At 48.0% G+C, this 27,950-nt stretch overlaps 10 protein-coding genes across 10 annotated transcripts; 7 read left to right on the plus strand and 3 right to left on the minus strand.

Moving 5' to 3' along the window:
• Window positions 1–348: 348 nt before the first annotated feature.
• hH3v (Histone H3-like centromeric protein hH3v) lies at window positions 349–880 on the minus strand (the record flags this gene model as incomplete). The annotated part of the gene is made up of 3 exons (XM_066131332.1): window positions 349–564; window positions 621–745; window positions 814–880. 3 exons carry the CDS (start codon window positions 878–880, stop codon window positions 349–351), a joined length of 408 nt encoding a protein of 135 aa, XP_065987282.1.
• A 2,500-nt stretch (window positions 881–3,380) lies between these two features.
• Window positions 3,381–5,793, plus strand: ADI1 (1,2-dihydroxy-3-keto-5-methylthiopentene dioxygenase; the record flags this gene model as incomplete). Its single annotated transcript, XM_066131333.1, has 3 exons — window positions 3,381–3,410; window positions 3,476–3,847; window positions 4,921–5,793. 3 exons carry the CDS (start codon window positions 3,381–3,383, stop codon window positions 5,791–5,793), a joined length of 1,275 nt encoding a protein of 424 aa, XP_065987498.1.
• Window positions 5,794–6,332: 539 nt separating this feature from the next.
• On the plus strand, window positions 6,333–7,314 carry FUR1 (Uracil phosphoribosyltransferase; the record flags this gene model as incomplete). Its single annotated transcript, XM_014686770.2, has 4 exons — window positions 6,333–6,478; window positions 6,539–6,897; window positions 6,975–7,129; window positions 7,195–7,314. 4 exons carry the CDS (start codon window positions 6,333–6,335, stop codon window positions 7,312–7,314), a joined length of 780 nt encoding a protein of 259 aa, XP_014542256.2.
• A 112-nt stretch (window positions 7,315–7,426) lies between these two features.
• TCEA1 (Transcription elongation factor 1) lies at window positions 7,427–8,061 on the minus strand (the record flags this gene model as incomplete). Its single annotated transcript, XM_014686769.1, has 4 exons — window positions 7,427–7,593; window positions 7,677–7,724; window positions 7,803–7,941; window positions 8,002–8,061. The coding sequence occupies 4 exons, from the start codon at window positions 8,059–8,061 to the stop codon at window positions 7,427–7,429; spliced, it is 414 nt and encodes a 137-aa protein (XP_014542255.1).
• Window positions 8,062–9,287: 1,226 nt separating this feature from the next.
• Window positions 9,288–11,957, plus strand: urg1 (Uracil-regulated protein 1; the record flags this gene model as incomplete). Its single annotated transcript, XM_066131334.1, has 18 exons — window positions 9,288–9,544; window positions 9,609–9,731; window positions 9,920–9,985; window positions 10,045–10,184; window positions 10,237–10,280; window positions 10,356–10,393; window positions 10,450–10,519; window positions 10,595–10,634; window positions 10,687–10,742; window positions 10,792–10,834; window positions 10,889–10,971; window positions 11,022–11,177; window positions 11,264–11,276; window positions 11,355–11,517; window positions 11,583–11,612; window positions 11,680–11,765; window positions 11,822–11,891; window positions 11,945–11,957. 18 exons carry the CDS (start codon window positions 9,288–9,290, stop codon window positions 11,955–11,957), a joined length of 1,491 nt encoding a protein of 496 aa, XP_065987352.1.
• Window positions 11,958–13,681: 1,724 nt separating this feature from the next.
• On the plus strand, window positions 13,682–14,697 carry RPS1 (40S ribosomal protein eS1; the record flags this gene model as incomplete). The annotated part of the gene is made up of 5 exons (XM_014686767.1): window positions 13,682–13,695; window positions 13,752–13,836; window positions 13,893–13,918; window positions 13,992–14,493; window positions 14,554–14,697. The coding sequence occupies 5 exons, from the start codon at window positions 13,682–13,684 to the stop codon at window positions 14,695–14,697; spliced, it is 771 nt and encodes a 256-aa protein (XP_014542253.1).
• Window positions 14,698–15,169: 472 nt separating this feature from the next.
• Window positions 15,170–16,367, minus strand: G6M90_00g088630 (uncharacterized protein; the record flags this gene model as incomplete). Its single annotated transcript, XM_014686766.2, has 6 exons — window positions 15,170–15,204; window positions 15,259–15,562; window positions 15,626–15,821; window positions 15,897–16,021; window positions 16,086–16,125; window positions 16,186–16,367. The coding sequence occupies 6 exons, from the start codon at window positions 16,365–16,367 to the stop codon at window positions 15,170–15,172; spliced, it is 882 nt and encodes a 293-aa protein (XP_014542252.2).
• Window positions 16,368–17,069: 702 nt separating this feature from the next.
• On the plus strand, window positions 17,070–19,788 carry SEC23 (Protein transport protein SEC23; the record flags this gene model as incomplete). Its single annotated transcript, XM_014686765.1, has 7 exons — window positions 17,070–17,162; window positions 17,217–17,347; window positions 17,465–17,759; window positions 17,819–18,295; window positions 18,355–19,449; window positions 19,503–19,702; window positions 19,764–19,788. 7 exons carry the CDS (start codon window positions 17,070–17,072, stop codon window positions 19,786–19,788), a joined length of 2,316 nt encoding a protein of 771 aa, XP_014542251.1.
• Window positions 19,789–20,431: 643 nt separating this feature from the next.
• On the plus strand, window positions 20,432–21,195 carry rpl-12 (60S ribosomal protein L12; the record flags this gene model as incomplete). The annotated part of the gene is made up of 5 exons (XM_066131335.1): window positions 20,432–20,435; window positions 20,498–20,531; window positions 20,590–20,710; window positions 20,772–21,096; window positions 21,182–21,195. The coding sequence occupies 5 exons, from the start codon at window positions 20,432–20,434 to the stop codon at window positions 21,193–21,195; spliced, it is 498 nt and encodes a 165-aa protein (XP_065987472.1).
• Window positions 21,196–23,172: 1,977 nt separating this feature from the next.
• Ogt (UDP-N-acetylglucosamine--peptide N-acetylglucosaminyltransferase subunit) lies at window positions 23,173–27,887 on the plus strand (the record flags this gene model as incomplete). The annotated part of the gene is made up of 4 exons (XM_014686763.2): window positions 23,173–24,509; window positions 24,569–26,491; window positions 26,571–27,180; window positions 27,252–27,887. The coding sequence occupies 4 exons, from the start codon at window positions 23,173–23,175 to the stop codon at window positions 27,885–27,887; spliced, it is 4,506 nt and encodes a 1,501-aa protein (XP_014542249.2).
• Window positions 27,888–27,950: the final 63 nt, after the last annotated feature.

Consider the following 27,950-nt stretch of genomic DNA (forward strand, 5'->3'; position numbering starts at 1 on the left):
GCCATAAGTTTCGGTCCTCAGCTTGGTGCCTGTGAGGCAATCCATCTACGTACCTAGGTGACTACTAGATCAGTTCAATCTCAGATTCACACAGATCTCAGGATACGACATATAGATTCCATTTTCAGTTTATTTGCGGGTGAGATGGCTGGAGGCCTCGACAATGGGAGATGAAGAATGACAGGCAAGACACTTGGTTCAGGGCACCGGGTGTCAGTAAAGCTCTATATATGAATCGCTAAACCACGTTTCCTGAAGTTGATAAACACCAACACTAAAAGAACCAGACACTCCAAGCTGGATTTGTCTCAAATTCTAATCTCTTTAACTTTGACATCAAGTCTCTCCCTAGCCCAAACCTGCCCATATACCACGAATTCGTCTAGCAAGTTGAATGTCCTTTTGCATAATCGTTACCCTTTTCGCATGAATGGCACATAACTGGGCGTCTTCGAATAAGTGAACCATGAAGGCTTCAGCAGCTTCCTGTAGCGCTTGAATAGCCTGACTCTGCCAACGGAATTCTCTGCCTCTTGGTCGACAGTTCATGCCGATTTCCTGTACCTGCATATCGACATGTAAGTAAATAAATATGCATATAGGAACTCCTACAAACGCACCAAGCGCATAAATGGCAGCTTTAATAGCAGAAGCTTTGTGGTACCCTGGTATTGCCTGATCTCACGTAGAGCTGTTGTACCTGGGCGATATCGTCTTTTTTGTCGTATAGGAACAGGGTCACCAGCTATCAAGATGGTCAGAAGGCCCAAGAATTAATGCACATGAGTGGGATCGCGAAAGCCATCCACAAACCTTGAATATCCCCAGGTCGAGGATTCCATTTTGGAGTTGGCCTGGCCTTTCTCACCTTCATAGCCATGTCTCAAGGGGGAAAGGAGCCAGATGCTCCCCATGTGACCGAGAATTCGGAAGATGATATACCGCGAGGGCAAAGTTAGAAGGTCCGCTGTGAACTAAAGCATTAGGGGCTTTGGTTGATGGCGAGAACACACACACACACACACACACACAAGTGCCTGGATGGTGGTAATTACTCACCGATGTATATGGGTGGTAGAAAACCCACTTGGAGGGATGCGGAAGTCGATGCAGATTGGGATTCAGCTCAATCAGGTAGTCTGTTAAGCACATCAATGAAAATCCGGTTATACCAGGCCGATACATTGGATCATGGGCTTCACGCGTTAAAGAAACATTGAATGTAGTAGCCACCAGCAACCTGCCAGGCATACTACTAGGTAGGTAGCTGCAGGGTCGCCGCACGGTGTAAAATTTACGCACAGTAGAAGCACAGTGCAGGCAACACTCGCGTGCTCCCAATCTGTTAGGTTGTGTTATGTAATGTCAAGTCGGCTTGGCCGAGCTTAAGATGCCCTGGCCCAATTCTTAGGGACGGCTGGCCACTAAAGCTGACTAGTGGGTGGCTCCCAGCTGTCACTTCTCCCCTGCACACTGCTATCACAAAGGCCACCTCTTCATACCCGCTTGATTCCTAAGCTTCCCCTACTCCATAAGCAAAGGGTCTGTGTCTGATACAAAATAAATGACATAGATGAGGTCGCATTTTATATTTTACACCTGAAGCTCATTTCTCTTACTCGCCCGCGTTTTCTGCCTGCCTCAGCTGGGTCTGCCTGTCACTAGCAACGCGACACTCGGAGTTTCGGAAACAAACAAACAACATCATTTCAGTCTCTCTTTTTTTGTTAGGCCACTCACCATGGACCAAGTCATGGACGGCGGCCGTTTGCCGCTGGAGGAATGGTTCTGGGAAATGCCTGTCTGTACCCGTTGGTGGACGGCTGCAACTATTTTGACAAGTGCCCTTGTCCAGTGCCACATGGTCACTCCGTTTCAACTTTTCTACAGCTTCCGTGCCGTGTTTGCCAAATCACAGGTATGTGAGCGCAGCCCCCTCTCCTTTCATTTTGTCCCTCCAATGCCTGCAGGGCCCGGCATACCTCTTTGCGGCCCAGCGTTTATCAATTCTCTGTTCTGGCACTTTCTGTCTCTCGTTCCGTGGCTGATATCTGGCCTCAGTTTTGGCGACTCTTTACTACATTCCTTTATTTTGGACCCTTCTCACTCGATCTACTGTTTCACATATATTTCCTACAGAGGTACGCCCGACTGCTTGAGGAGTCATCAGGACGATCACCAGCCCATTTTTCCTGGCTTCTTTTTTACGCCATGACCAGTCTCATCGTTTTGTCGCCTTTGGTCTCTATGCCGTTTCTTGGCCAGCCACTCTCCTCGACCCTGGTATACATCTGGTCTCGGCGCAATCCCGACACCAGACTCAGCTTTCTTGGGCTTTTGGTATTTACCGCGCCATATTTACCATGGGTTCTCATGGCTTTCAGCCTCTTCATGCATGGGTCCATTCCCAGGGATGAAATCATGGGCGTGGTCATAGGCCATATTTGGTACTTTTTCAATGATGTTTACCCACCCCTTCATAATGGATCTCGACCATTGGATCCTCCTGTATGGTGGCGACGTCTTTTTGATGGCCGGGGAACAGAAGAGTCGCAAGATGGGCTAAACAACGACCTCATTGCTGCAGCTGGGCCTGGCGGGAGGGAGCCCGCAGCAGCAAACGTCTTGTAGCAACCTCTGGAGCTCTAAGAATGGCAATCTAAAATATAGTGTTGCATGGGCGTCTGCCACTGACTCCGGCACGTAGATGGATGATTTTGGCGATGTCATACTGCTATCACAGGAGGAAATATTTTGACTTTTATCTAGGCATGGGCACAGGCGTTGAACCGGGTTTCTTTGGTCATTATGTCAGCTATTAAATAGTTTTAGCCGGATTACAGTGCTGCCTATGGAAATACATGGTCGAGCAGAGTGATCAATTTCCACAGACAAGTTGGCCTCTCGGGTATTTCTCGAGACGCACTTTAGCTGGTAGAAGGCGGCTGTTCGTGGGAAAATGAAGACCTAGACTTGAATAACTGAAAGAGCGTGCTAAGACGTAGGACGGACGGCACAACGGTGGTTACGCTGTTGAATCGGAGGAATGACGCCATTCCTGCAGCTTCCACTGACAGGCGCGCTTCAGAATTAGTAATATCTCCACGCCTCGTGCATCCGCCAGTCCCAACCCCACCAAGCTGCCTACGAGGACGACGACTTGGACAGAAAATGCGCGCCCGTCCAAACTCACCTTGCATGGCTCTCTACCCACGTGCCTCAGCACTAGAGACGTGATTAGCCACTTGTAGAGCTGCGAGTACAATACCGATACTGTGTTAGAGGGCAATTTGTTTCAACCACAACGTCGGCGCCTTGTGGTCTCTTTCCCACTTCTGCGGCCCTTCTCTCCTCGGACATCGTTTCACCTGCTAGACAATATGAAAGCATACATGTACGATAATCAACCGGTAAGCAACCAGGATCACTGACTGGGTTTATGTCTCAAAAATGCTCATGCAACTTCGCTGGCTAGGGGGACCAGCGCTTACCCCACGATTCCGGCCGAGCCATCAGCACCGAAGCACTGGGGAAACTAGGCGTGCTATACTTCCACTTCGCCAATATTGCCGATGTAGACAGACTGGCTGCTGATCGCGGATACAAAAATCGGGATGAAATCACAGTCTCGCCTGAAAAAATGGGCGGCATGTACGAAGATAAAGTCAAAATGTTCTTCAATGAACACCTGCACGAGGACGAGGAGATTCGGTATATTAAGGGCGGTCAAGGTTTCTTTGATGTTCGGAGCAAAGATGATAACTGGGTTCGAGTGCGACTCGAGAAAGATGACCTGCTCATTCTTCCTGCTGGTATATATCATCGCTTTACCACAGACGAAGCCAATGTACGTGTGCTTTTTGTTGATCCTACTCTTTATTTCCATGGCTATTGACCAGGTTCCCGTTCCTCGAATAGTACGTACATGCCATGAGGCTCTTTAAGGACGAGCCCAAATGGACGCCATTGAATAGAAGCGCAGAGCTGAAGGAGAATTCGTTCCGTAAGGAATATGTTGGGCAATACTTGAGCCAATAAACTGCAGCGCGACTGGAGGAACGGGGTGTCATTATTCATCCGTCTTTGGGCAGACAATAGTAGGAGTTACGAGGTCATATATTTATATACTAGTAGGAAAGAGTGCATTAATACGGGTTCCTATCATACCTTGAGCTGCCATTTTCACATATAACGCTCTGGCAACTCAGCAATTATCGCGAAAACTGTGTATAACGACCAAAAAAAAACAGGGAATAGCCGCACCAAGCAGCCTTCTTTGAATAAGTTTATGCAATAACATAATGACATTGCTAAGAGCTGTGTTATTCGCCTCTGCTTAAAGCCCCCGTCCCTGCATGTGAGAATGTTAGACTGAGTTTGGTCGGTGGTGGGCCGATAGTAGCCCCGATAGCAAAGGCAGTTTTTCCCCTACCTCTCATGAATTCCTGTTTATTAAGAACTTGCAACCCCAGCCGCCACATGCCAAAGGCCGTAGGTCAGTTAAGGCGCCAAGAACGTGTAGCAGCCAAATACCACTACCACTAATAGCAGTGTGGGCCCTCACAACAGATCTGCTTGTCCATAATTCGCCTCGCTCAAATCCAACTTATAGTAGCCATGGGAGTTAGACTCCTGGCGCTATTGTGAGAGTTTGATATTTAATAACAAAAGGGTAGCGAAAATACGTACATCCCCGCGACAGAGAGCTAGCCGGTTCCATGGATTCCCTACCTTACGAGAATGCATCAGACGTGCCGGACGGTAATTCCAATAAGCCGCGACTCCAGCTCCCAGCGAGCTGTGACCCCCCATCAATGAGCTCACCTGCAAAGCAGCTTGTATGGATAGTAAGCGCAAGTCTCCTGCTACTTGAATACGCGTTTTACGTTTATATGTATACTTATATATATTCTCACTCAGATATTCGGGGGAACTGGCCATATGGGCCGGTCACTCGTAAAATACGCACTGTCTCGTGGGGACTTGGTCACTTCAGTCGGACGAATCCACGAATCTAACATTGATGACATTGCAAACATACATCATGACAATTGCCTTGGAGCCCTTTGCGATGTACGCTCTCGTGATTCAGTTGCCAAGGTTGTTCAGGATGCACTAGATCGGTTCCGACGGTTTGACGTCGTTGCGAACTGCTCCGGCCACGGAGTCATTGGTTCGTGCGAGGATCAGGATGAGCATGACCTCCGTAATCAGTTTGAGACGAATTTCATTGGAACGCTTCACATCATTCACACCACGCTCCCTTACTTCCGGAGACAGAACAGTGGCCGCTATCTCATATTCAGTTCGACTTCTGGAGCACTTGGAGTTCCAGGGTTGGGGCCTTACTGCGCAACCAAGTACGCTGTTGAAGGTTTGATTGAAGCAATGCTATATGAGACTGATTCTTTTAACGTCAGGGCCACGTTAATTGAGCCAGGTTTGGTGAGACGTGATGAGCCGGATACTGGCGATAGTCCCCTGCCAACCTGGGGTCATTTTCTCATCAAGCCCTCAAGTAATGGATACGGAAATGCAACCTCTCCAGCGCTTCACGCGAGGAGAATGGTACAGTGGCTTGGGGACCGCCAACCGACCAGTGCAGTAAAATGTGCCGAGCTTGTGTGGCAGCTAGCACACTGCACATACCCGCCCCTGAGGCTTTTGTTGGGGAGCTACGCAATTGAGAGCATTCGGGACAGAATGCGCTCAGTTACCGAGGAGTTAGAAGACTGGAAACATCTCAATTTTGCTACGGCGGGGCAGGAAAGCGAGAGGGACGATAAAGAATGAATTCGTAGTGGAAAATAACAATAAACTGAAAAAAAAAATGCTTTTTATACTTAACAATATACGCTTATGCTGGAGAGAAATAAGAAAAAGTTATAGGTTTTTTTTTTTTATAAAAAGAGAGACCCTTACTTTTTTATTTATTCAATATATTTATACCAAATTATTTTGGATTAACTCGCTATAATTATTCACGTTAGCCAATAAGATAAATTAAAAGAGCACTGTAGCCGCGCCAAAAAAAAAAAAAAAAAAGGGCAGTAGTGCCGTAAAGTCCACCAACAGGAAGAAATAAAACGAAAAGAAAAGAAAAGAACAGAAAAGTATATTAAAAAAAATCATCATAGATAAAAGCAGCGGTGCGTTTTATTATTATTTTTTTTTTAAAAAAAATTAACATTCGATGAAGCGCTATTTATCCCCTCTCTCGTACCCCTCCTCCTCTCGAGTGAACTACAGCTAGCTGTTCACACAGAAGAGCTGCCTTGAGGCTCAACCACTTGCAACTTGACTTCCCACAATAGCATCTATGCCATATCGTCATGTCAGATAGACCAGTTCCTACACAATGCATTGGGTCAAGCCACCGGCCAACTGGTGAGAAACCCAGTGCCACGCTCTCAGAGGGAGTTAACTTTGATAATGTTTGCATCCTTCCTCAAACCCCACAGCTAATTGCCCTCCTCTCGTAAGTTCACAGAAGTACTGGAATACAAGGTTTTTTTTCTGTACCAACTTAATATTACAGAATGATACGGAATAAGAACACCGAGCGAGCCGACTTCATTTTCTATTCGAACCGCATTATTCGCCTCTTGGTAGAGGAAGGCCTCAATCATCTTCCTGTTATAGCACAGACTATCACCACACCAGTTGGCCGCACTTATGATGGGCTGATGTTTCAGGGGAAGATATGTGGAGTTTCGATTATGCGAGCAGGTGAAGCGATGGAACAAGGACTGAGAGATTGCTGTCGGTCTGTTAGGATCGGCAAAATTCTTATTCAACGAGATGAAGATACGGCGCAACCGAAACTCTTCTACGACAAGCTACCAGAAGATATTGCTGATCGCTGGGTGCTTTTATTGGACCCCATGTTTGCAACAGGTGAATTATACCAGGCGGCGTCTGTCGTGAGTGACCTGCAGTCGATTGATATACTAATCTGCTCGTGTATCATGCAGGAGGATCTGCCATCATGGCAGTACAAGTGTTGAAGGCACGTGGAGTACCGGAGGACCACATTCTTTTCCTCAACATCATCGCTAGCCCGGAAGGCGTTAATAATTTTGCCACTAAGTTCCCTCGACTGAAAGTTGTCACTGCCTTCATTGATCAGGTATGGTCACCCGGCTTTTGCCCAGAGCATAGTTGATGTAACAAGCTGACCCGTGGACCACGCAGGGTTTGGATGAGAAGAAGTATGATTCAAGAGCCACGAACAAAGTGAAACTCGAGCTAACCTTCGTCAGCTATATCATCCCGGGTCTGGGAGACTTTGGTGACAGGTTCTATACAATTTGAAGTGTACAGAGGGTTAGGAAATATACACCTGTATGGCGGCTAGGGTGATTCGTCGTCTGGTCGAGGCAACCCGTTGGTTTCATTTGTGAGGAAGAAGGCATTGCAGGGCTAATCAGTATTCTTCATCATCCGCAACGACTCCATCGCCTTCATAATGTGCATCGTCTTCGTCCTCGCCCTGGGCAGCTCTGCCACTTTGGCTGCGTTTAGTTGCGTTGAATGCCCTTGCCGTCGTGCTTCCGTAGTTTCCCGCTGCCGTGTCTGCTTTCGCAACTGCATCTGTGTATCGGAGGTGATTAGCTCAGGTTATTCATACACATCCACACAGTAAGAATGTGAGGTTCAATCGCCTTCTCGCTTACCGGCGGCATCTACCCATTCACCATACACGTCGACAGCGGCAGAGAGATCTGTATGTACGCGCCAGAGCGTTAGCCAGATTGATTGAATCAATAAGCTACGCGGTAAAGAATGATGCAAAGACAGACAGTTAACGGCACATTGAAATTTCTGGCCACAAATACGACAGTCTAATTGGCCAACACCCGCTTTTCTGTCCAGTTTGACGCTGACGGATTTCTCATGATTGCAGAAAAGACAAGTGAATGTTGATGGTAAAGGGTCAGACTACATTTTAGTTAGAGAATAAGTCTGTCAGCCACCCATTAGAGAAAAAAACTTATGAACATGAGGGGAAACCTTTTTGGGGCCCATTGGCTTTCTGGACGACTTCTTGCGCTTTCCCATTGCGGATCTGAGATGCGAGTGATGTAGAGGTTCGGTCGTTTATTTGTCAAGAAGGTAGAATAGGAATATTTGGGTTGCGCGTCTGAGGAGCAGTTGTCGTGATAGTGGGTGGGGGTACCCATTAGCTGGCGCTGACTCAATACTTATCGATAAGCAATATACTAGTAGTGGGGAATATTGTCAAGTACCTAGGTACTAGTTACCTAGATCCGTATTATAATTGGTTCTTTATCACTCCAGGTCTGTACCGCCTACAAGTATGCTTCATAAGTGCCGAATGTAAGATCCCTTACCTATGCGGACGCTGATGGTCACGCGCAGGTTGAAAGTGTATTACTTGTGTTGCTAGTGCCCAGGGCATTCGCCTACTTAAGTATAAGTACTATCGACCTTCTACGTACAACATTATAGGTGCTAGATCCATGTAACTTTTGTGATTGGATTCAACGTCCGCAACATGCAGGAAACGCAGCGCCCCTCCGTAGTTACCCCGCACCAGTCGTGCTTCTGCAGATCAACTTGCTGCCGTTTGCGTACTAGTACTAGGTAGGTAGTCATGTACTCCTCCTCATTTGGACGAGCCGTGCTACAACTGTTGGGCATCGAACGAAGTAGTGGCCTGAGACATGATCATGACCGCCTTTTCGACATGTTTCTGGAGCTAGTCATCTTAACAGCCCGACTCCTGTTATCCCACCCAACAGCTTGTACGGTGTGCAAGGCTTTGGGGAGGGAGCAGGGGTTAATAATCAGCGAGTAAAACTACTACACGGATAAGAATTGTACTTGACACATGTCATTGAGAAAGAGCCTTTATGGCATGATCTTTGGCGGGCGTTAACCTTTTATAGGAGAACAAAATAACTTCTTGTAACATCCCATGGGCTATGGCCAGATAGAAGGGTAGATAGCGCTAGCACTGGTGAATCTCCTTTTGCCGGCTTTTCTTTTTTTCGGGGCAGGGGCCGCGCGGTGTTGCACCAGACCACTTTCCTGACAGGTGGCAAGCCAAGAATAGCGATCGGATGCAACTGTGCTTGACCCCCGAGATCTAAACCCGCGTGACCTCCCTCCCTCTATCGAGCACGACCTCAGTATCCCCGACAAGTCCGGTTGGATAAAGCAGGAAGTCTTCTCCCAAGCATCTACGTACCCTTTCGTTGTGAAGTGTCAACATTTTCCTTTTAGCTCTGACTGAAATACGAAATTGGCATACGTGCTCGAGGATGAATCCGGCAACTCCAGACCCTGCGGTGCTAGATGCGCTTCGTCAAATCCAGCACACACAAACACAGTTACTAACGGCTGTTGAATCTCTCACCGAGAGGGTAGGTGCCGAGGAATCTGATCCAGATGGCTCATCTCATGCAAAAATACGCTCGGAAGTGCGAGGTGGAGGGGAATCAACAGGTCCTAATGCCGCTGCATCCGCCCTTCCCATCTCGAGTCCTCGATCCCCATTCACATCGCGTATCATTCTCACGTAAGTTGTCCCTTTATTACAAATTTCTCTCTTTCTATAATGAGGCTAAGTCAATTGATGTCAGGACGTACCCAAAGCAGATTGGGATAGACCCTTTACGAATGGATTGGGGCAACCCAGATCCGACCAAGCGAGGACCAGTTGTAGTTTCGAGATCTCCATCGACCATCCGGCGACGCAATGGTCTGTAATTTTACCTAGTCCAAAAGAATATGACGAACAAGTATTGACATGTATTTTGTCCTTTCACATATAGCCATCGGAGGTTAGACATTATCCCACACCGACACTAGAGTATGTTCTAACATTAGACAGCACAGTAAGGATTATCCATGAATTCAACGTGCCACGGCAATAGCACTAATTTATACCCAGTGGAGGGTCCTATTCCATATATTATGCACTAGCTGTGGCCAGCAAAGAGCTTGATAGAGACCACAGGTACGTGCTCTACTTGATAGTAGGGATAGAAGGCGACCTCTGATCGACACTTTTTGAAGGCCCGACTTCACCAATACTGAACCTGCAACTCGTATCGGCCCCTTCCCGCAATGGGGAGATCCCCGTAAGATTGTGGCCATGGATCCTTGGGGACACCTTACGCCATGGACATTTAAGAATATCATGGAGGAGGAGCACGGTACTTAGCGCAGAAGTTGAGTTTCAGAAGTTCCTAGCTGACTGGACGCTAGTTGATCTACGGCCAACAATTGCTATTACAAAAGCGCACATGAAAGTACGTCTGGCCTACATCTTTTTGGCATGAAAATATTGCATTCCCGCTGGACTTCTAATAAGCTTCGTCTCACAGCTGCCTGAATTAGAGGAGAGTGTAAAAGCCGGAAGACTGTGAGACGAATAACCCAATCACAACACCACGGTTCCATAACTGATTGTTCTTTAAGCGTGCCCGATGGCAAGGTTTGCCTAAACAAGTTAGGCGAGCTTGCTGTGACAAAGTTTGCTGTTGAACCTGTGAGTTGGCAATCATACGTTATGGGAACAGAGTGGGCAGATCAGAATGTTATCAACGAAACTTACAAACCTTAGGTTTGGTACCTTCCAGGTGTTGCAGAAAGGTTTGGAATTGGTAAGCGGTTCGAATAACTGCCTTGATGAAAACTGCGACTCACACTCCTCAGATGAGGCTACCCTTCGTCGGTCACTTTTCGAACATACGGGCGGTAGCTATCCTGAGGTGCGACGCAACGTCTGATATAAACAATCATGTGCTCACACAAACACAGCTGATTACTCGCGGTGACATCAAAGTTTTTCTTCCACCCATTGGTAACAGCTTCATTCTAATTATTTTCAAGAGTCACAAGTGCTAACGATCTGAAGGCGGGCTGACCGTTTATTGCTTCGGGGATCCAGAGAAGATGTCGGACCAAAATGTTCGATTGTCTCTTCGCATTCATGATGAGGTGGGACAATTACAGCGGAACAATTTCCCGCTTCATACTGACATTGTTAGTGCAATGGGAGCGACGTATTTGGATCTGATATCTGTACATGCCGTCCGTATCTTATTTTCGGTATCGAGGAAGCTGTCAAAGAGGCACAGAATGGTGGGAGTGGGGTGGTAATTTACTTCAGAAAGGAGGGCAGAGCATTGGGCGAAGTAACCAAGGTATGTCCAGGAAACGCTCACCAATATTTAATGTTCCTATATTGCTATGACGCGCCGTTGCTCTTTAAGTGGTCTTTCCCTAACAGTCACATCAGTATCGTAAGTCTTTCCCAGATTCGAATCTGGTCCCTTATGCTATGATTCTGTTCGTACAAGGTACGTTAACTGGTTTGTAAGTGGTCTACAACGCTCGGAAACGAGGCGAGGATCGAGCTTCAGATTATTTTATGAGGACGGAGAACATTGCCGGTGTCAAAGACATGCGCTTCCAGGCTCTTATGCCCGACATTTTGCACTGGCTAGGCATTCAGAAGATCGACAGAATGCTGAGCATGAGCAAGTAAGTTTTTGCGCCAAACCTGCAGCTGGCACTCAAAATTGAAATTGCTAACTAAATATTTACAGCATGAAACATGATGCTATCGTTAGCCAGGGGTGAGCTAAAACCCGCCATGGTCGAGGACCACAATTGGAACCCATCCCAAATGCTTACCCCAACTAGAATTCCAATCTTGGAAAGAGTCGAGCTGCCAGAAGAGTTGATTCCCGCCGATTCCAGAGTTGAAATTGACGCAAAAATAACTGCTGGTGAGTGGCTTAGTCAAAGCACAAAGACGTCAATTTGAGCTAACCCTTGTTGTCAGGCTATTTTACTGCTGGTAAACGCCTCACTGCTGAGGAGCTTCAATCAGTTCAGGGGAGGATGTGGGAAGAGTAAGTCGTGCCCCTTTTTTAAGCTTGTAGGGGCTTTGCTCATTAGGTTGCAGTATCGATCACTGAGGAGGGAAAGGATCCTTGATCTTGTAAAATGCTGAATAGCTAGTCAATCACTATACACCCCAACACATTATTGCTTGTGCCGACACAGATGTGCTTCCGTGCTTCATGAGCCCCAAAATCAATGCGTCTCGTAGATAATGATACCTGACTCAAAAATGACTTTCTACCTTCCATCCAACGCTGCTAGCGGGCCATACACATTATACTACTTGATCCGCAATTTAGTGTGCAGCAATGCTTGAGTGTTGTCAATCCAGACGTGTTCCCTCCAACGTGTTCAGCTGTCTGTGGATGAAGATCGAAATTCCTCCTGGGTCTGGTAGGTAGCCACATTGACACCTAACTGAGGCCCCGCCTGTCAGCTGACGATCATATTGATACCCAACATCGAAATCCCAGCCGAGCTTGAGGAGTTGACCAGAATGACATTGTTGGGTCGCCGGTACAGAAGCTTGGCATATTAAAGCTTATTATATCGAAGAAAGTCAAATTTCGATCAAGAAATGCACTTTCAACGTGTTCTACATCTTGACAGCAAGCATCTATCATCATGGCATCACAACACGGAAGTGCCGACACTGGGCACCTGAGAACATACCAAAAAGTCGAGGAAGCCCCCCCTCGAAGGCCGCGATTACTTAGATGTGACGCCTCAAAGCCTTGTATAAGCACACAAAGCGCAAGCCGAGATGCTCTCATAAGCCCTGCCTCGCCAACTGCGGTGTACCTGCTCAACAAGATGGGCGGTTATTGTCTAAACCAAAGCGATGCCGAATTGGTTGGCGAAGACTTAATGAAGCACAACGGTCATAGTGTACCCTACGATGAACAGAGTAGCCCAGACGGCTCAATCAATTACCGGATAACATGTGATTCAGATTCTACTCCAACAGGTCGGTCCTCAGCTCGGCATCAACAAGTATCATCATCAGCAATTGTCTAACTAGTCACCCTCAGACGCCTATTTTAGCTTTCCGAGTTTCGACAATTGGGCATCGACAGAGCCAAGCCGTTCATTCATAATGCAGTCTTAGCCCACGCTAAGCATGGAGACGACGTTGGACGGCGAGGGAGTACTTTCAAGCGCCGAGGGGGGGAGGGTTCATTAGGCATGTATTTGCAGCCGCAAAGCTTTTGGTGGACAACTATCAGGACTATCGCCGTAGCAGTCAAAGTTGGCCATGCGGTTGAGAGTACCTGACAATATAAACTCAGTGGACAGTTGGCCGTTTTCCTGAAATCCAACTGAAGAACAGAGTCGAAGAATTGAGACGGCAGTATGTAGCATTATTGAAAATCATGAAATTCCCATTAGTCACATTTCTGCACTCTGTCTGAGATCGCCCTTGCAGTTGGCATAGAGATCATAATTGACAATCAGGGCAAGTTTGGTCAAACGAAGACATCGAACCTGAAGCCAGACCTTAGGTCCAGTGATGGGTACTCTGTAAGAAGTGGGCCCCACCGGAAGTCCAAGAATTAATTTACTCCGTACGGACAGAATTTTCTAAGCTTGTGGAGCAAAGTGTTTTTGGTGGTTGGGTGGCACGTGACAATCTCTTCGGGCTTTTGAGTAATGGATCCGGACAAAAGTCACTCCGTGAGACTTTGATAGTTCGCTTAGACCTAGTTGGTGCACACAACAATTGAAATTATTCTCGCCCCTCCACCAATCCCTCCAGCATCATCGGATTCTCCCACTGTTCACATATCGGCCAGCAATCATGGCGGTTGGAAAGTGAGCATGCCCTGTTCGCGACTACTTTTGGAACTGTAATTTCTAATGAATTGTAGGAACAAGAGACTCTCCAAGGGCAAGAAAGGTCTCAAGAAGAAGACCGTCGACCCATTCTCCCGCAAGGACTGGTATTCGATCAAGGTGGGCTCAGTCTACCGCAACAATTTATAGGCATTTCGCTAAACCTTTCTTTCTAGGCTCCCAGCTCCTTCAGCGTTCGAGAGTGAGTTTGATATTTTGTTTAGCGATCTCAGAAAGCATGCGTGGATTAAACCGGGGCTGACAACAGAAAATAGTGTCGGCAAGACCCTCGTGAACCGCACGACTGGCCTTAAGAACGCAAATGATGCTTTGAAAGGCCGCATTGTCGAGGTCTCCTTGGCCGATCTACAGAAGGACGAAGAGCATTCTTTTCGCAAGGTTCGCCTTCGAGTGGATGAGGTTCAGGGGAAAAACTGCCTGACCAACTTCCACGGGTTGGATTTCACGTCCGACAAGCTCCGATCTCTTGTTCGCAAGTGGCAGACTCTTATTGAGGCCAATGTCACCGTCAAGACAACCGACGACTATCTCATCCGCCTTTTTGCAATCGGATTCACTAAGCGACGCCCTAACCAGATCAAGAAGACTACCTACGCCGCATCTTCGCAAATTCGTGCCATCCGACGCAAGATGACTGATATCATTCAGCGCGAAGCTTCCAGCTGCACTCTTACTCAGTTGACATCAAAGCTGATTCCCGAGGTTATTGGTCGCGAGATTGAGAAGTCCACCATTGGCATCTATCCCCTGCAAAACGTGCGTAAAGAGATATTCAAGCCGTCAGTTATTTGTATGTAACTAACAAGAGCATTATAGGTGCATATTCGCAAGGTGAAGCTTCTGAAGGCCCCCAAGTTTGACCTGGGTGCGTTGATGGCTCTCCACGGAGAGTCGGGGACGGATGATCAGGGCCAGAAGGTTGAGCGAGAGTTCAAGGAACGAGTTTTGGCTGAGGTTTAAGAGTTGTTACATGCAAGTGCGAGACTAGAGGGATTCTCACTGGTGATGCACTCATCTCTGGCATTATTTCGGTCATTGTGGCTATCATCAACGGCGCGGTTGGAGAACGGTAATTCTCCGTAAATGGTACAAAAAGGCTCTGTTACTCTACGAAACCTGTGGTCTGATCTATTTTCTGTGATGCATGTTGTGTTGATGTGCGTCTATCTGCCATGCCGTCAGCTCCAGATCGGTCCTATATTTGCCCAGAAATAGGTGTCATGAAGCTGTTTGCAGACTGAAGAGACAAATGGCCCCCTGGTATCGAACTTGGTACTAAGAAGCTGGCCAAGCATTAGTGCCTGTTGGAATTTAGCCAGAGTACGGAGTACACCCCATATAACATTACAATAATAGCCTTCGCCGTGAGTGCCCAATTCCACGCTCACTTTGGAATGGACCTATTTCAGCTACTAAATAACACGAGGATCCTTCAATCTATATCTTCTTGCAGGAACGAAACGACGGCTGTTTAGAGAATTAGACTATATGCTTGCTAAGTTGACAGAATCACATTCTCACCTTGCCGAAATGCTTCGGGTTGTTCAGATATTAGCCAGTGACCTGCATCGATGTCTACGAGACGGAAACGAGGAAAGAATTCTCCGATCGCAGGCAGCACATCATCCGCGACATAACGACTTTTCGTTCCTCGGACAAAAAGAGCCGGTCTCTTGAACCTCCGTTCCTGGGTATTCTTGTAGGGGAAGTCCCCTAAATGGGCAAGCGATTTTCCTAGAATATCCAAAGGAATACGAAACCGCTGCACATTCTCTCCAGGGACTCTGTATAGATTTCCGAGGAGAAACTGTCGGATGGGCACAGACTGTCACCACGTTAGCCCGAAAAACGTACATGATAGAAGGGGGGTCTGCAATACGAATCGTACCTCTTCGAAATTCTGTAAAATTGCGTCGGCCTCGGCTTGGCGAGAAATTTTGGCACCTTGAATCATCTTCATTCCCCTGATGTATTTGACGAAGTCGCCATCTAATGAAACATCAACAGGGGCATTGTCAACTGCCACCACATTTGATACCATTTCCGGAGAGCGAAGAGCAAGCGTCATGGCCGTCTTTGCACCCCTGAATCATCAGATTCTCGTTAGAGAATTCAATTCACTGGTCAATCAATTGATAGATTATATGTATAGAACGTACATTGAATGGCCGATAATACTAACATCAGTAAGCATTTTATCCTTGATAAATGACGAGACGTCTTCTGCCATCGATAGATAATCATGCCGCTCGTTATGCGGAGATTCCCCATGATTTCGCAAGTCCTGGTAATTTAATTTGTGTTTAGCACGCGAATGACCATCTTGCGTGCTGACTGATCAGACTAACCAATGCGTATACGTATCTGCCTAAATCGCGAGCTATTGCTCTGATGAAACAACAAAGTAAGCGTTTTACACTACGCTGGTATGAAACTTGAAAGGCTTACTTGCTGATTCCCCTGTTGTTCTTCTTAGAACCAAAAAGTCCATGCAGGAAGAGTATGGGAGAGGTTGTTGCATTTACTTTTGGCTTTGCCGGTTCGTGTAAGTCGAACGCCAGAGGTCGTACAGCTTCGGGTTCAGAATTATGGGAATAGTGTCTGCCCAGTTGCCATGCAGCCCGAGTCATCGCTGCATTATAGCAGTGAAGATAGGCTCTAGAAGCGGTTGATATTAACATAGCGATTCTGGCGCGCAGTGAAAAAGTTAGGCTGGCAATGGTCCACAGGAAAAAATTAGCTGGCCAAGTCGCTTTTGATGCGAAAGATCTGTTATCACGACGGAGTCTTGATAAGTCACCAATGTGGGTCCCAACAATCTGGCTGGGATGCTTCCTTCTTGTCCGCTAATGACCTCGAAAGGGATGGCCATAAAGTATTATAGATGTATAAATCCTTTCAGGGACGCAATTGAATACCAGGTAATTTTGTAGGAATTTTTGGGTCAACTTCAAGCAAAAAACATGTCGACAGTTTGCCTGTCATTGAACCATTTATCGGCTAGCGCCCTGGAGTCTGAAAGGACAGTTCAACCAGCCCCAGTGCCTACCAATAAATGCCTACCCCTTACCTACGCGGAGTACGGAGTACCTAAGGAACAATCACAGATGTGGGGCTGCCAGCTGTCCACAATTCAATCGACGTCCTCTTCCCCTCGAGATCTCGTCAACAAACTTTCCTGTGTTTTGAACTCCGAGGATTTCATGACGGTTGATGTCAGTTTCTGAACTGAACCTCAACTTGAGCTCCTCTCGTTCTCTATTCCGAGACCAAGTACTTCCCCCCTCGACCTCTGCCCCCCCGAACTTTGCCCACTCGATTCAAGGATTAAGATGGACTACGAGGCGCTCAAAGAGCAATGGAGCGAGGTGGAAGAGCGTGATGGTGTGCGCTTAAGTTGGAACGTTTTCCCCAGCTCGCGTATGGTTAGTGGCGAAACATTCCCATGATGCCATTTTGCACTGCTAATGCAGTTGTAGGAAGCTTCGAGGCTCGTGGTTCCCATTGGAGCTCTCTACACGCCTTTGAAAGAGAAGCCCGACACGCCTCTGCTCCAATTTGAGCCAGTGACTTGCAAGCAACCTTGCCGCTCTGTTCTGAATCCTTTCTGGTGCGTTCCACATCCGCTTGTCTCTCCGTGCCACAATGTCACAAACCAGAGTCATATGACGGAGGACCGACATCCCTCAGCCAAGTTGTACTCGAAAGCCTCTAACCCTTTCGGTAGCCAAGTTGATGTCCGGGCCAGAGTTTGGATATGTCCCTTCTGCCTCTCGAGAAACCAGTTGCCTCCGCATTATAAAGACATCACTGCCAACGCAATTCCGCCGGAATTGCACCCAGCCAATACTACCATTGAGTATCGCTTGTCGCGGCCAGCTCCCGCTCCGCCCATTTTTCTATACGTGGTCGACCTTTGCCAGGAAGAAGATGGCTTAACCTCATTGAAGGAGTCTCTTGTCATGAGCTTGAGCCTTTTGCCTGAAAATGCCCTTGTTGGCCTCATCACGTTTGGCACCATGGTATGGTACAATGAAACACAAGTGTGTGTGTCAACTCATGGCTGATGACAAGAATCTAGGCTCAGGTACATGAAATTGGATATGAAGGCTGCGCTAAGTCTTATGTTTTCCGAGGTAGTAAGGATTACAGTGCAAAGCAGGTTCAGGAAATGTTGGGACTGTCCTCTTCTGGGATTCGTCCTGGTAGTCACGCCCAGCCTGGACGCCCTGCGCCAATGGGCCCTGCCTCGAGGTTCCTTCTTCCAGTTCAGCAGGCTGAATTCTCGCTCACCAAGGCTCTGGAATCCCTCCAGAAAGACCCTTGGCCTACTGCCAATGACCGGCGAAGTCTTAGATGCACAGGTGTGGCCTTGAGCGTTGCCATAGGCCTAATGGAATCTTCATTCCAAAATGCTGGCGGCCGCATAATGCTGTTTGCTGGTGGACCTGCAACCGAGGGGCCCGGAATGGTGGTAGGGCCTGAGCTTCGCGAACCCATCAGATCACATCACGATATTGATCGTGATAATGTGAAATACTACAAGAAGGCCTTAAAGGTAGGCTCACGAGATTATTGCCCAGCGGATATTTTACTAACCATACTCTTTCGATGTAGTTTTACGATAACCTGGCGAAGCGTACGGCCCACAATGGCCACATTATTGACATATTTGCAGGCTGTCTCGACCAGGTTGGCCTACTAGAAATGAAGGGCCTGTGCAACTCTACAGGCGGCCATATGATTCTCACGGACAGTTTCACATCATCGATGTTCAAGCAATCATTTGTTCGTATCTTCGAAAAGGACGGGGATGACAATCTTTTGATGGGCTTCAATGCAGTCCTGGAAGTGCTTACTACGAAGGAGTTGAAAGTTACTGGCCTGATTGGGCATGCTGTGTCACTAAACAAGAAGTCCGTGTCGGTCGGTGAAACGGAATGTGGCATTGGCAACACATGTTCGTGGAAGATGTGCGGGATCGATCCACAGGCGAGCTACGGCATATATTTTGAAGTTGCAAGCCAAGGCCCAGCGACTCACCAACAAACCCCACAGAAAGGCATGATGCAATTCTTAACTTACTACCAGCATTCTTCTGGACAGTTTCATCTTCGTGTCACCACTGTTGCACGGAACTTAAGCGGCCCTGCTGGAGATCCCGCAATTGCTCAGTCATTTGACCAAGAAGCCGCTGCCGTACTCATGTCTCGAATTGCGGTCTTTAAGTCAGAAGTTGATGATGGGCCAGACGTGCTCCGATGGGTAGACAGAATGCTCATTCGGCTTTGTTCGAGGTTTGCTGATTATCGGAAGGATGACCCTTCGTCTTTTAGACTGGAGAAGAACTTCACTCTGTATCCACAGTTTATGTTTCACCTCCGAAGGAGCCAGTTCTTGCAAGTCTTCAACAATTCCCCGGATGAGACTGCGTTTGACCGACATGTCTTGAACCACGAAGATGTGGGCAACTCTCTCATCATGATCCAGCCGACACTGGACTCATATACTTTTGACCAGGAAGGTGGACAGCCTGTTTTACTTGACTCTGCCTCAATCCAGCCGACGCATATCCTGCTTTTAGACACATTTTTCCATATCCTCATCTTTCATGGAGAGACCGTCGCGGAGTGGCGAAAAGCGGGCTACCAGGATCAAGAAGGCTACGAAAACTTTGCTGCACTGTTAGAGCAACCAAAGGAAGATGCCAGGGTAAGTTATATAGGGGAAAAAAATTTAATTAGATGATGCTAACTTAGTCTCAGGACCTGATCACTGATCGGTTTCCATTGCCTCGGTTCGTTGTGTGCGATGCGGGTGGTTCTCAGGCGCGATTCCTGTTGTCCAAGTTGAACCCTTCGACAACTCACACAACGGGTCCGTATGGGGGCGGCGGGACCGCTTCGGCTCAAACTATCTTCACTGACGATGTATCCTTGCAGACGTTTATGGATCACCTTATGAAGTAAGTGATCGGAGCCCCAATATCCTTGTTCGGTCCGGCGACAGCTAACCTCTCTTAATAGGCTTGCGGTTAGTGGTACCAGTTAACATAGCATGTATTGGCAATGCGACATTTTGGCTCGCGTCTGTTTGCTGCAGCTAGCAGGGATAGAATGATAATGTCTTTTGGGGCAATAAGCTAGCTAATAAACGTACGTATACGTACCTAAGTAATTACATGTAATTTCAGAGTGAAGTTAGCGGTGGTAGATTCACAAGGGCACATGGATACCACAAGTTAGCTACGCGCGCGGCCCCTGGTTCTGGTGACAGTACAGTTATCACAAGACAGGTCCTAAATTATCACGAGTTTTAAACGTCTAATGTCTTGAAGAAAGATTCTAAGGTTAGTCACTGAAATGCACCTTATACCTACTAAGTACATACCTAGGTAGGTAGGTAGTATTGCCCGGGGACTCGCTTAGTGGCTCGTCATGTGATTATGTAAGTACGGGGCACGTAACAACATGCACTGCCAGCTACTTGTGTCACGCCCCATATTAGGTAATGCAGCAAGCAAAGCCCTGACTGCCTGAGGTGTTAGTGAATTACCCGCTTCGCGAGGTGCAGTTAGGGCAGACCAGTGGGGCACACATAAGTTTCACCGGCCTCTTGTGACTTTTTTTTTTTTCCATCACTCAACACACACGGCACGCAAACCACGAGCCTCTGCCAATTCTGATCAGTCAATATGCGTAAGTCTCAATCGATAAAGTCATATCATTTCGCTGCTGGTGCTAACTTTCAAGTTTAACAGCTCCCAAATTCGACCCCAACGAGATCAAGATCATGTTCGTGGTTCTTATGGCAATATTTCAAAGAAAACGTAGACTGACATGCTTAACCTAGCCACCTCCGTGCCACTGGCGGCGAGGTGGGTGCTTCATCTGCTTTGGCTCCCAAGATTGGTCCTCTGGGTTTGTCTCCAAAGAAAGTCGGAGAAGACATCGCTAAGGCCACCGGAGATTGGGTAACCTCCCTTCCTACGTTATAACGCATCAACCCAGGCAGATTACTAACCCCAATGCTAGAAAGGCTTGCGCGTGACTGTCAAGCTTACCATTCAGAACCGTCAGGCCGCCGTGTCTGTCGTTCCTACCGCTTCATCCCTAATCATTAGGGCTCTGAAGGAACCTCCTCGCGATAGAAAGAAGGAGAAGAACATCAAGCATAATAAGTCGGTCAGCCTCGATGAAATCATTGAAATTGCCCGAACTATGCGATACAAGTCTTTCGCCAAGGAGCTCAAGGGTACAGTCAAGGAGATCTTAGGAACCGCCTACAGCGTTGGTTGCCAGGTTGATGGCAAGGCTCCTAAGGTTATCATCGAGGCTATCGACAGTGGCGATATTGACAGTATGTCTTACCATCATCTTTCTGAGCTCTTTGCCTCGTGGTGTTCGAACTCGCTGGTATGAGATAGCTGACAAGTTCAATCTAGTCCCCGAAGAGTAGAGATCCGTCGAAAACACAAAACACTCATCAGAGCAAGCTATGTTGGCAATGAACTTCATGGGTAGTGATAATGGCACATCATGAGCGGCGTAGTAGTCACCTGTATGACAACGTGGTTCAGTTTCGAAACGTCCCCTTGCAGTGACTCGTGGTGTGATGTAAGAAGGCGAACATAAATCCTCGGCTACACTCTGAGATTGACCAGACTCCACGGTGGTCTATTTCAATTTTTGCTCGAGGAAGAATAAATCTCAATGTGGCCCCTTACTCACCGCGACACTCTGGCTTATTTTGGCCCGCTGAGTGTAGTGGTCCATTTATCTGGCCAACATATCTCCAAACCTAACTCAGGGCTTGTTACCTGACCTCCGGCGAATCAATGCATCCATAACAAGTCCATGTTGAATATTGTAAGAATGGGCGTTAGTCTCCTCTGGCGGTATCTTACCGTCTGTGATGCTCTTTGTCGATACAATATATAACTTGTGGGCTATTCAAATCCGTTGTCCTCCACTTCAGGCATTTCATCTTGCGGTCGCTTTTAGACCATACCACTCATTGTCGGGCAGAGCATCATGCAGTGATGGGAATTGTGTTGGTCCTGCATATTAAGTGCAAAGACTGGGCCTTGAATGTTCTTGTCCTTGTTTTCCATGTCTCGTATATAGGGTACCTACTTCTGCTAGTATATCCATAGATATCATATCATACCAACACTATTGTTTACAGTGTGAGGAAATGGTATTTACCCACCTCAATTCATGGTATCATGTGTCACTTGCTTGCTGGTTATGGGGACACGACTTGTTTTCATGGCACTCGTCAGTGGCATTGGCGACAAAGACCGCTTGGCAGCAATCCCACGGGAAAACGTACAAGTACCAAGGCATGACTTGCCGTATTCTTGGTCTGTTAAACCATGAGTTTCTTGTCTTTGCTCTTGTCGCCGTATTTCCAGAACACAGTCACCGCAACATTATCCGCAACCTCCGGTGAGCTGGCTGCCTCTCCGACTCGAGTTCTCGGCCCTCCTGTTACACAGTCACCGGTAGGACATGCGATGCGAGCTTGCTCTGAAGTCGGTGCAGGAAGTGGTTACTATTGGGCGACAGGATTGATTGATAGGCCGCATCACATTGGTGAGTGAGTGTAGGGTAAGATATTGATTCGATACTGTGCGAGCGCATGCGGACCACGGGAGGATGGATCTCTCTGAATTTAATACTTGTGCAGCTGGGCTGGGTTGTAGTCCCGTTTACTAAAGTACTTATGCAATGTTTCCCCAGCTGGGGGAACTGTTGTCACACATTCTAGAAGTCGGCTATGTAGTCGTCGCAAGCTTGCCTTCTTAGAGGCGGTCACCTCCACCGCGCCACAGCACAAGCCACCAAAAGCAACACCTTTCCCTTGGACCAACATCAACTCAACGCTGTTGTGCTTGGCATGTCAGCACATCGCTTCCTGACCCTATCCCCTCCCTTCCTCCTCTCCAGCACAGAAATCCACATCATCACCGACAACGGTGACGCACGGCGCCTCACTTCTAATCGCACTCTCGCATCCCGAGACAGCATCATAGGTCTGTTCTCAGGACAGCACGTTGGACACCCTTGGGCAGCCGCAGAGCTCCAGCGTCATCCACGGGGAAGACGCCGTTAGCAGCCCCAAATGCGTCTCGACTACTACACATCATCAGCCATGCGTTGAGCGGCAAGTCATGATCGAATGCTGACTTGCCAGCCGTCGTTCATTTTCCGTTGACTTTGTATGATTCAGACGCCCCAGTTTCTTTCGGATATGCTTCCTGCACCGCCGATGCATCCTGGTACCGTGCCAGGACCACAAGCTTTCAACAGCTTATCCAACATACCTGGACAAGAAGCCAACGGACACAACGATGGCCACGCCCGCCGATTTGTACCAAACCATAGACGTTCTTTTCCGATCAGAATATCGCAGTCGTCGCAACAGGCTGCCATGCCAACTGCTCATCTCGGTTCATTTACGACCGAGCACAACCTTCGCAGAAAGACGCCGGGCGGAACGGTCGAGGCGGGATACGATGGTTCGCCGATTCAGCCATTCCCGGGACCACCACCATTGAAACAGATGATACTCCCCATATCAGCTGGCTTAACATCCTACTTTCCACCGGACCCTTTGCTGGGATCTATACAACCGCCGCACATCCAATTCAATGTGCTCGGTAGCAGCTATAGTCACGGCTCTCACCCCCCAGCAAACCTTCAGCCTGGTGCCTGGGCCTACAGTGACGCAACACCCAATGGGTTTGACCTTTCGACGGTTCTGAACAGTGGTTCACGCTTGCTGAATACCAGCAATGTCCAAGCCATGGGTCAGCCTTCAGATCTTTACCAGCCAGTCATTCGAGCGAATGAGCACAACCTCCGTGCCTTCTGCCCGCCTCCAGCTCCAACCAGTGGTTCATTGCTATTTGGTCATATGGGCTGGCAGCCGGGATCTTCGCCATGGGACCATAGCAACTATGACAAAAACCCGGGCCTTGGTATTCCATACACGGCACCAGATATAAACCATACCGGATATGGTCAACATGGCAGCGTCGTATCCCAGCACTCACAATTATACGGCAAGTATCAAGGGCTAGATAGAGGGACAAGATATTCTGGACACAGTCCACGGTGGGGGTTTCAAACATACCAAGGTCCTCGCTCAAGGACTGATGGCCAAAGGGTGACTTCGATCGGAGAGTCACATCTTCGGGACAAAGCCTTACAGCAATCCTATCAAAGCTATGTGGAACTGCTTTCATATTTGCAAGCCAGTGGCAAAACGAGCCCAACCAGAAGTAGCCCTGGCTCCTTCAGTTCTTGCAAACTCCCGGCGTATCCCAAACCACCGAAGCTACAGAGCCTTAGAATGGTCAAAAGCGCCAATCTCGCGGGCCCCAACGCGACATCTGCTAATAGTATGAGTCAAGGCTCGGCCGAGCATGGTGGACGGTGTACTCTGGATAGCGGCCGGTCCTTACACAGGCACGCTCCCTATAGCCAACCAACCCCTAATGGTAACAACGTATACTCTTTGGAACAAAAATTTGTCTCGGCAAACCCGAGTATCTCAGCACCTTCATTTAGCAACATAACAACCGCAGTCCATCCATTACCGGTATCCAATGCTCTGACATCTCTAGACATTCTTAATAATCTCTGCGAACAAACCAAGTGGCAATGGATCGAAGGTATGCTTGTCGGAGGTTGCCTTCTATACTGCCTAGAGCGGTATGATGACGCGTTAAAATGGTTCTCAGCAATAATTAAGCTGGATTCCGGGTGAGTATACCTCATCATGAGGGATTATTGCCTTAACCACTAATCAAGTTGTCTCGTAGTCAAGTTGAGGCCACTACACATCTTGGCGCAGCTCTGTACTGTCTTGGCCGCCAGGATGAAGCTGAGCAGAACTGGCTTCGGGCGGTAAAGCTAGAACCAAGCTATTTAGATGCAACGGAACATCTAGTAGGGTACTTGTACAAAAACCGGAGCGGGGAAGCTATCGAAGTTATAGCATATGTCCAGAAAGCTTTAGGCCCCGTTATCGCCAGTACGAGCTCTACCCAATCAAAGGCGCCACTGCCTATCCTAGGAAGTGGAAATGAACTAGTTGTACCAGGCTCCCAGTCTCAATTTCTGAACGGGGGCGGCAGTAGCAATACCCCTGGATTCGGATCCAGTGGTTACTTGCTGTCTGGTATAGATAACGGCAGAATGCTGGCCCTAGTTCATGCAAAAGGAACATTGCTCTATAGCCAAAAGGACACCGAGCGTGCGTCGGAAGCCTTCCAGGAAGCTGTTTTGATCAGCCTTGGACGACAAGTTACAGGGATCCAGGAACTTATTCGTCGTATCCAAGTCGCGCTCTCACCAAGAACATGCCAAAATGCTTCTAGCAAAAAGTCACAATCTCTGCAGCCGTTGATGTTGTCTCCAGAAAAAGCCCGGCATACCGCCCATCTTGTTTTTGGTGGCACCGGTGAACTACCTGGTCTCCAATTTCTCCGAAACGGGCCATCTAAGCGTGCTGCTGTGCAAACGACAAGCAACTCATTGCTATCGCTGGCTAAAATCTTGCAAGACGCCATGTCTAGTGGCAAAGTGGATTTTGGCCTCTTTCGTGGCTCATCGCAAGTCGGCGATATACTTGCTCTATACTATCTTTCTTTGTCGCTTCAAGAGAGTCCATCTACAGCCAATAATGTTGGCATTCTTCTCGCTGGAGTCCAACAAGGCATTGCCGCATTCTCAAACACAGCTGGCAGAACAATGCCGCAAACTAGTATACCTGGTATTGCCCCTGGAAGTGGCCTTGCCCTAGCACTTGCGTATTATAATTATGGTCTTAAACTCGATCCGAACCATGTTCATCTTTATACAAATCTTGGCAGCTTGCTGAAGGATGTTGGCCAACTGGACTTCGCAATAGGAATGTACGAACGCGCAGTATCCTGTGACGGGACGTTTGACATTGCTCTCACGAATCTTGCCAATGCTGTCAAAGACAAGGGCCGGATAAACGATGCCATTCACTACTATCGACGCGCAGTAAACGCGAATCCTGGGTTCGCGGAGGCTGTTTGCGGGCTTTTTACGGCCCTTAATTCCGTGTGCAACTGGCGTGGCCGTGGCGGTGTGTTTCTAGAATCTGGGAAGTACGACCGGTGGCATGTCAATAGTGAGGGAATGCTCGTTGACGCTCAAACTAGTGGGTGCAGCAGCGGTCTCACTAGGCGCGTCGTCGATATCGTGAGCCAACAACTCAAGGATGCATCTCACTGGGGCCAAGGGATGTTGCGGGAATCCGCTATATGTGATTTAGCAAAGCAACTGCAACATCTTTGCAAAGACCCATCGTTTCAACTAGAGGAAGCCCTTCGCCGATGGGCTGATCAGCCATGGGAAGGATCTCGACTTTTGCGACTGATAGAGCGTGCCACACGAGTGTTACTGAGGAAAAGTTACAGGGATCGATATCTATGTGGCCAAACTAACAAATTGTCATACGACAGACCGAAACTGTCGCAAAATCTTAGTGTTCCATCAGCACCTACAGTGCTTCCATTTCATACCTTCACGTGTCCCTTAACAGCTAGACACATAAGAGCAATTGCTCAACGAAATGCTCTTCGTATATCGAGCTCGACACTTCGATCACCCTGGATACCTTCCACAATGTACCCTCCTCCTTCCCCTCCGAACCCACATTTGAATGTGGGTTATATATCCTCAGATTTCAATAACCATCCGTTGGCTCATTTGTAAGTCACACTGTCTGTTTTTTTGTTCAACCTCTCTGCTTTTGGAGCTATATTAGACTCTTGCCTAACTTAGTTGGAGGATGCAATCCGCCTTCGGGTTTCACAACCCGGATCGAGTCCAGGCTATTTGCTATGCCACCACACCAAGTGATGGGTCTGTCCATCGCCAGCAGATTGAGAACGAGGCACCGGTGTTTAGAGATGTCAGCAACTGGCCACCAGATAAATTGGTTGAACAGATTACAAGGGACAATATTCACATACTGGTGAATCTGAACGGCTACACCAGGGGTGCAAGGAATGAAATCTTTGCAGCCAGGCCGGCACCTATTCAAATGTCGTTTATGGGATTTGCTGGCACATTAGGTGCTGAGTGGTGCGACTATATACTAGCTGACACAACCGCAGTCCCGTCAACCACTCTTCGCCCTTGGAGAGATAATGTGTCAATCGAAGATGTGTTCTGTGATAACAATGAAGACACCACAGGCGACTGGGTGTATTCGGAAAATGTTATCTTTTGCCGGGACACTTTCTTCTGCTGCGATCATGCACAGTCATGCGCAATTGACGAGAAAGAAACTGAGTGGGCTGAGGTGGAAAGGCGGAGGTGGAAGATGAGAAAGGAGTTGTTTCCCAGGCTGGGAAACGATGCTATCATACTCGGCAACTTCAATCAGCTCTACAAGGTAAGTAAAAAACGCCTTCCTCGTTGACTTTGCCATTTTCCCGAGCTGTCAATCTAACGAGATGCGGAAAGATTGACCCGACCATTTTTCGGGCTTGGCTACGCATTCTGGCTCGGGTCCCACGAGCGGTTTTATGGCTTCTTCGGTTTCCTGAACCCGGTGAGAGCAACCTCCGGGCTACAGCTAAAGCGTGGGCCGGACCTGAAGTAGCAGACCGGATAATTTTCACAGATGTGGCCCCAAAAAGTCAACACATTTCGCGGGCCACTGTTTGCGATATGTTTCTGGATACCCCGGAATGCAATGCCCACACCACAGCTGCAGATGTCCTGTGGTCCAGCACCCCACTACTTACTCTTCCCCGATATCCTTACAAAATGTGCTCACGGATGGCTGCGTCTATTTTACGTGGTGCGCTTCCTCGATCTTTGGAAGGCCAACAAGCAGCCGAGGAACTGATTACAGACACTGAGGCAGGATATGAGCAGCGAGCGGCTGATTTGGCGAATAGCCTTGAATACACAATGACTAGTGGCGGCTACGGACAAAGCAGTGGCCGTCTGGCGGACATACGGAAGCTTTTGTGGGATAGCAAATGGCACTGTGGCCTATTTAATACCCGAAGATGGGTGGAAGACCTAGAGACAGCATACGAGGAGGCATGGAAAAGGTGGGTTAATGGTGCTGGTGGTGACATTTACCTCTGACAGAGCTCGGCTGCCCTGTGGGTGAGGTTATGATGAAGATAACGACGATAGATGATGATGAAC

Source organism: Metarhizium brunneum, chromosome 5, assembly GCF_013426205.1.
Source record: "Metarhizium brunneum chromosome 5, complete sequence".
NCBI lineage: Eukaryota > Fungi > Ascomycota > Sordariomycetes > Hypocreales > Clavicipitaceae > Metarhizium > Metarhizium brunneum.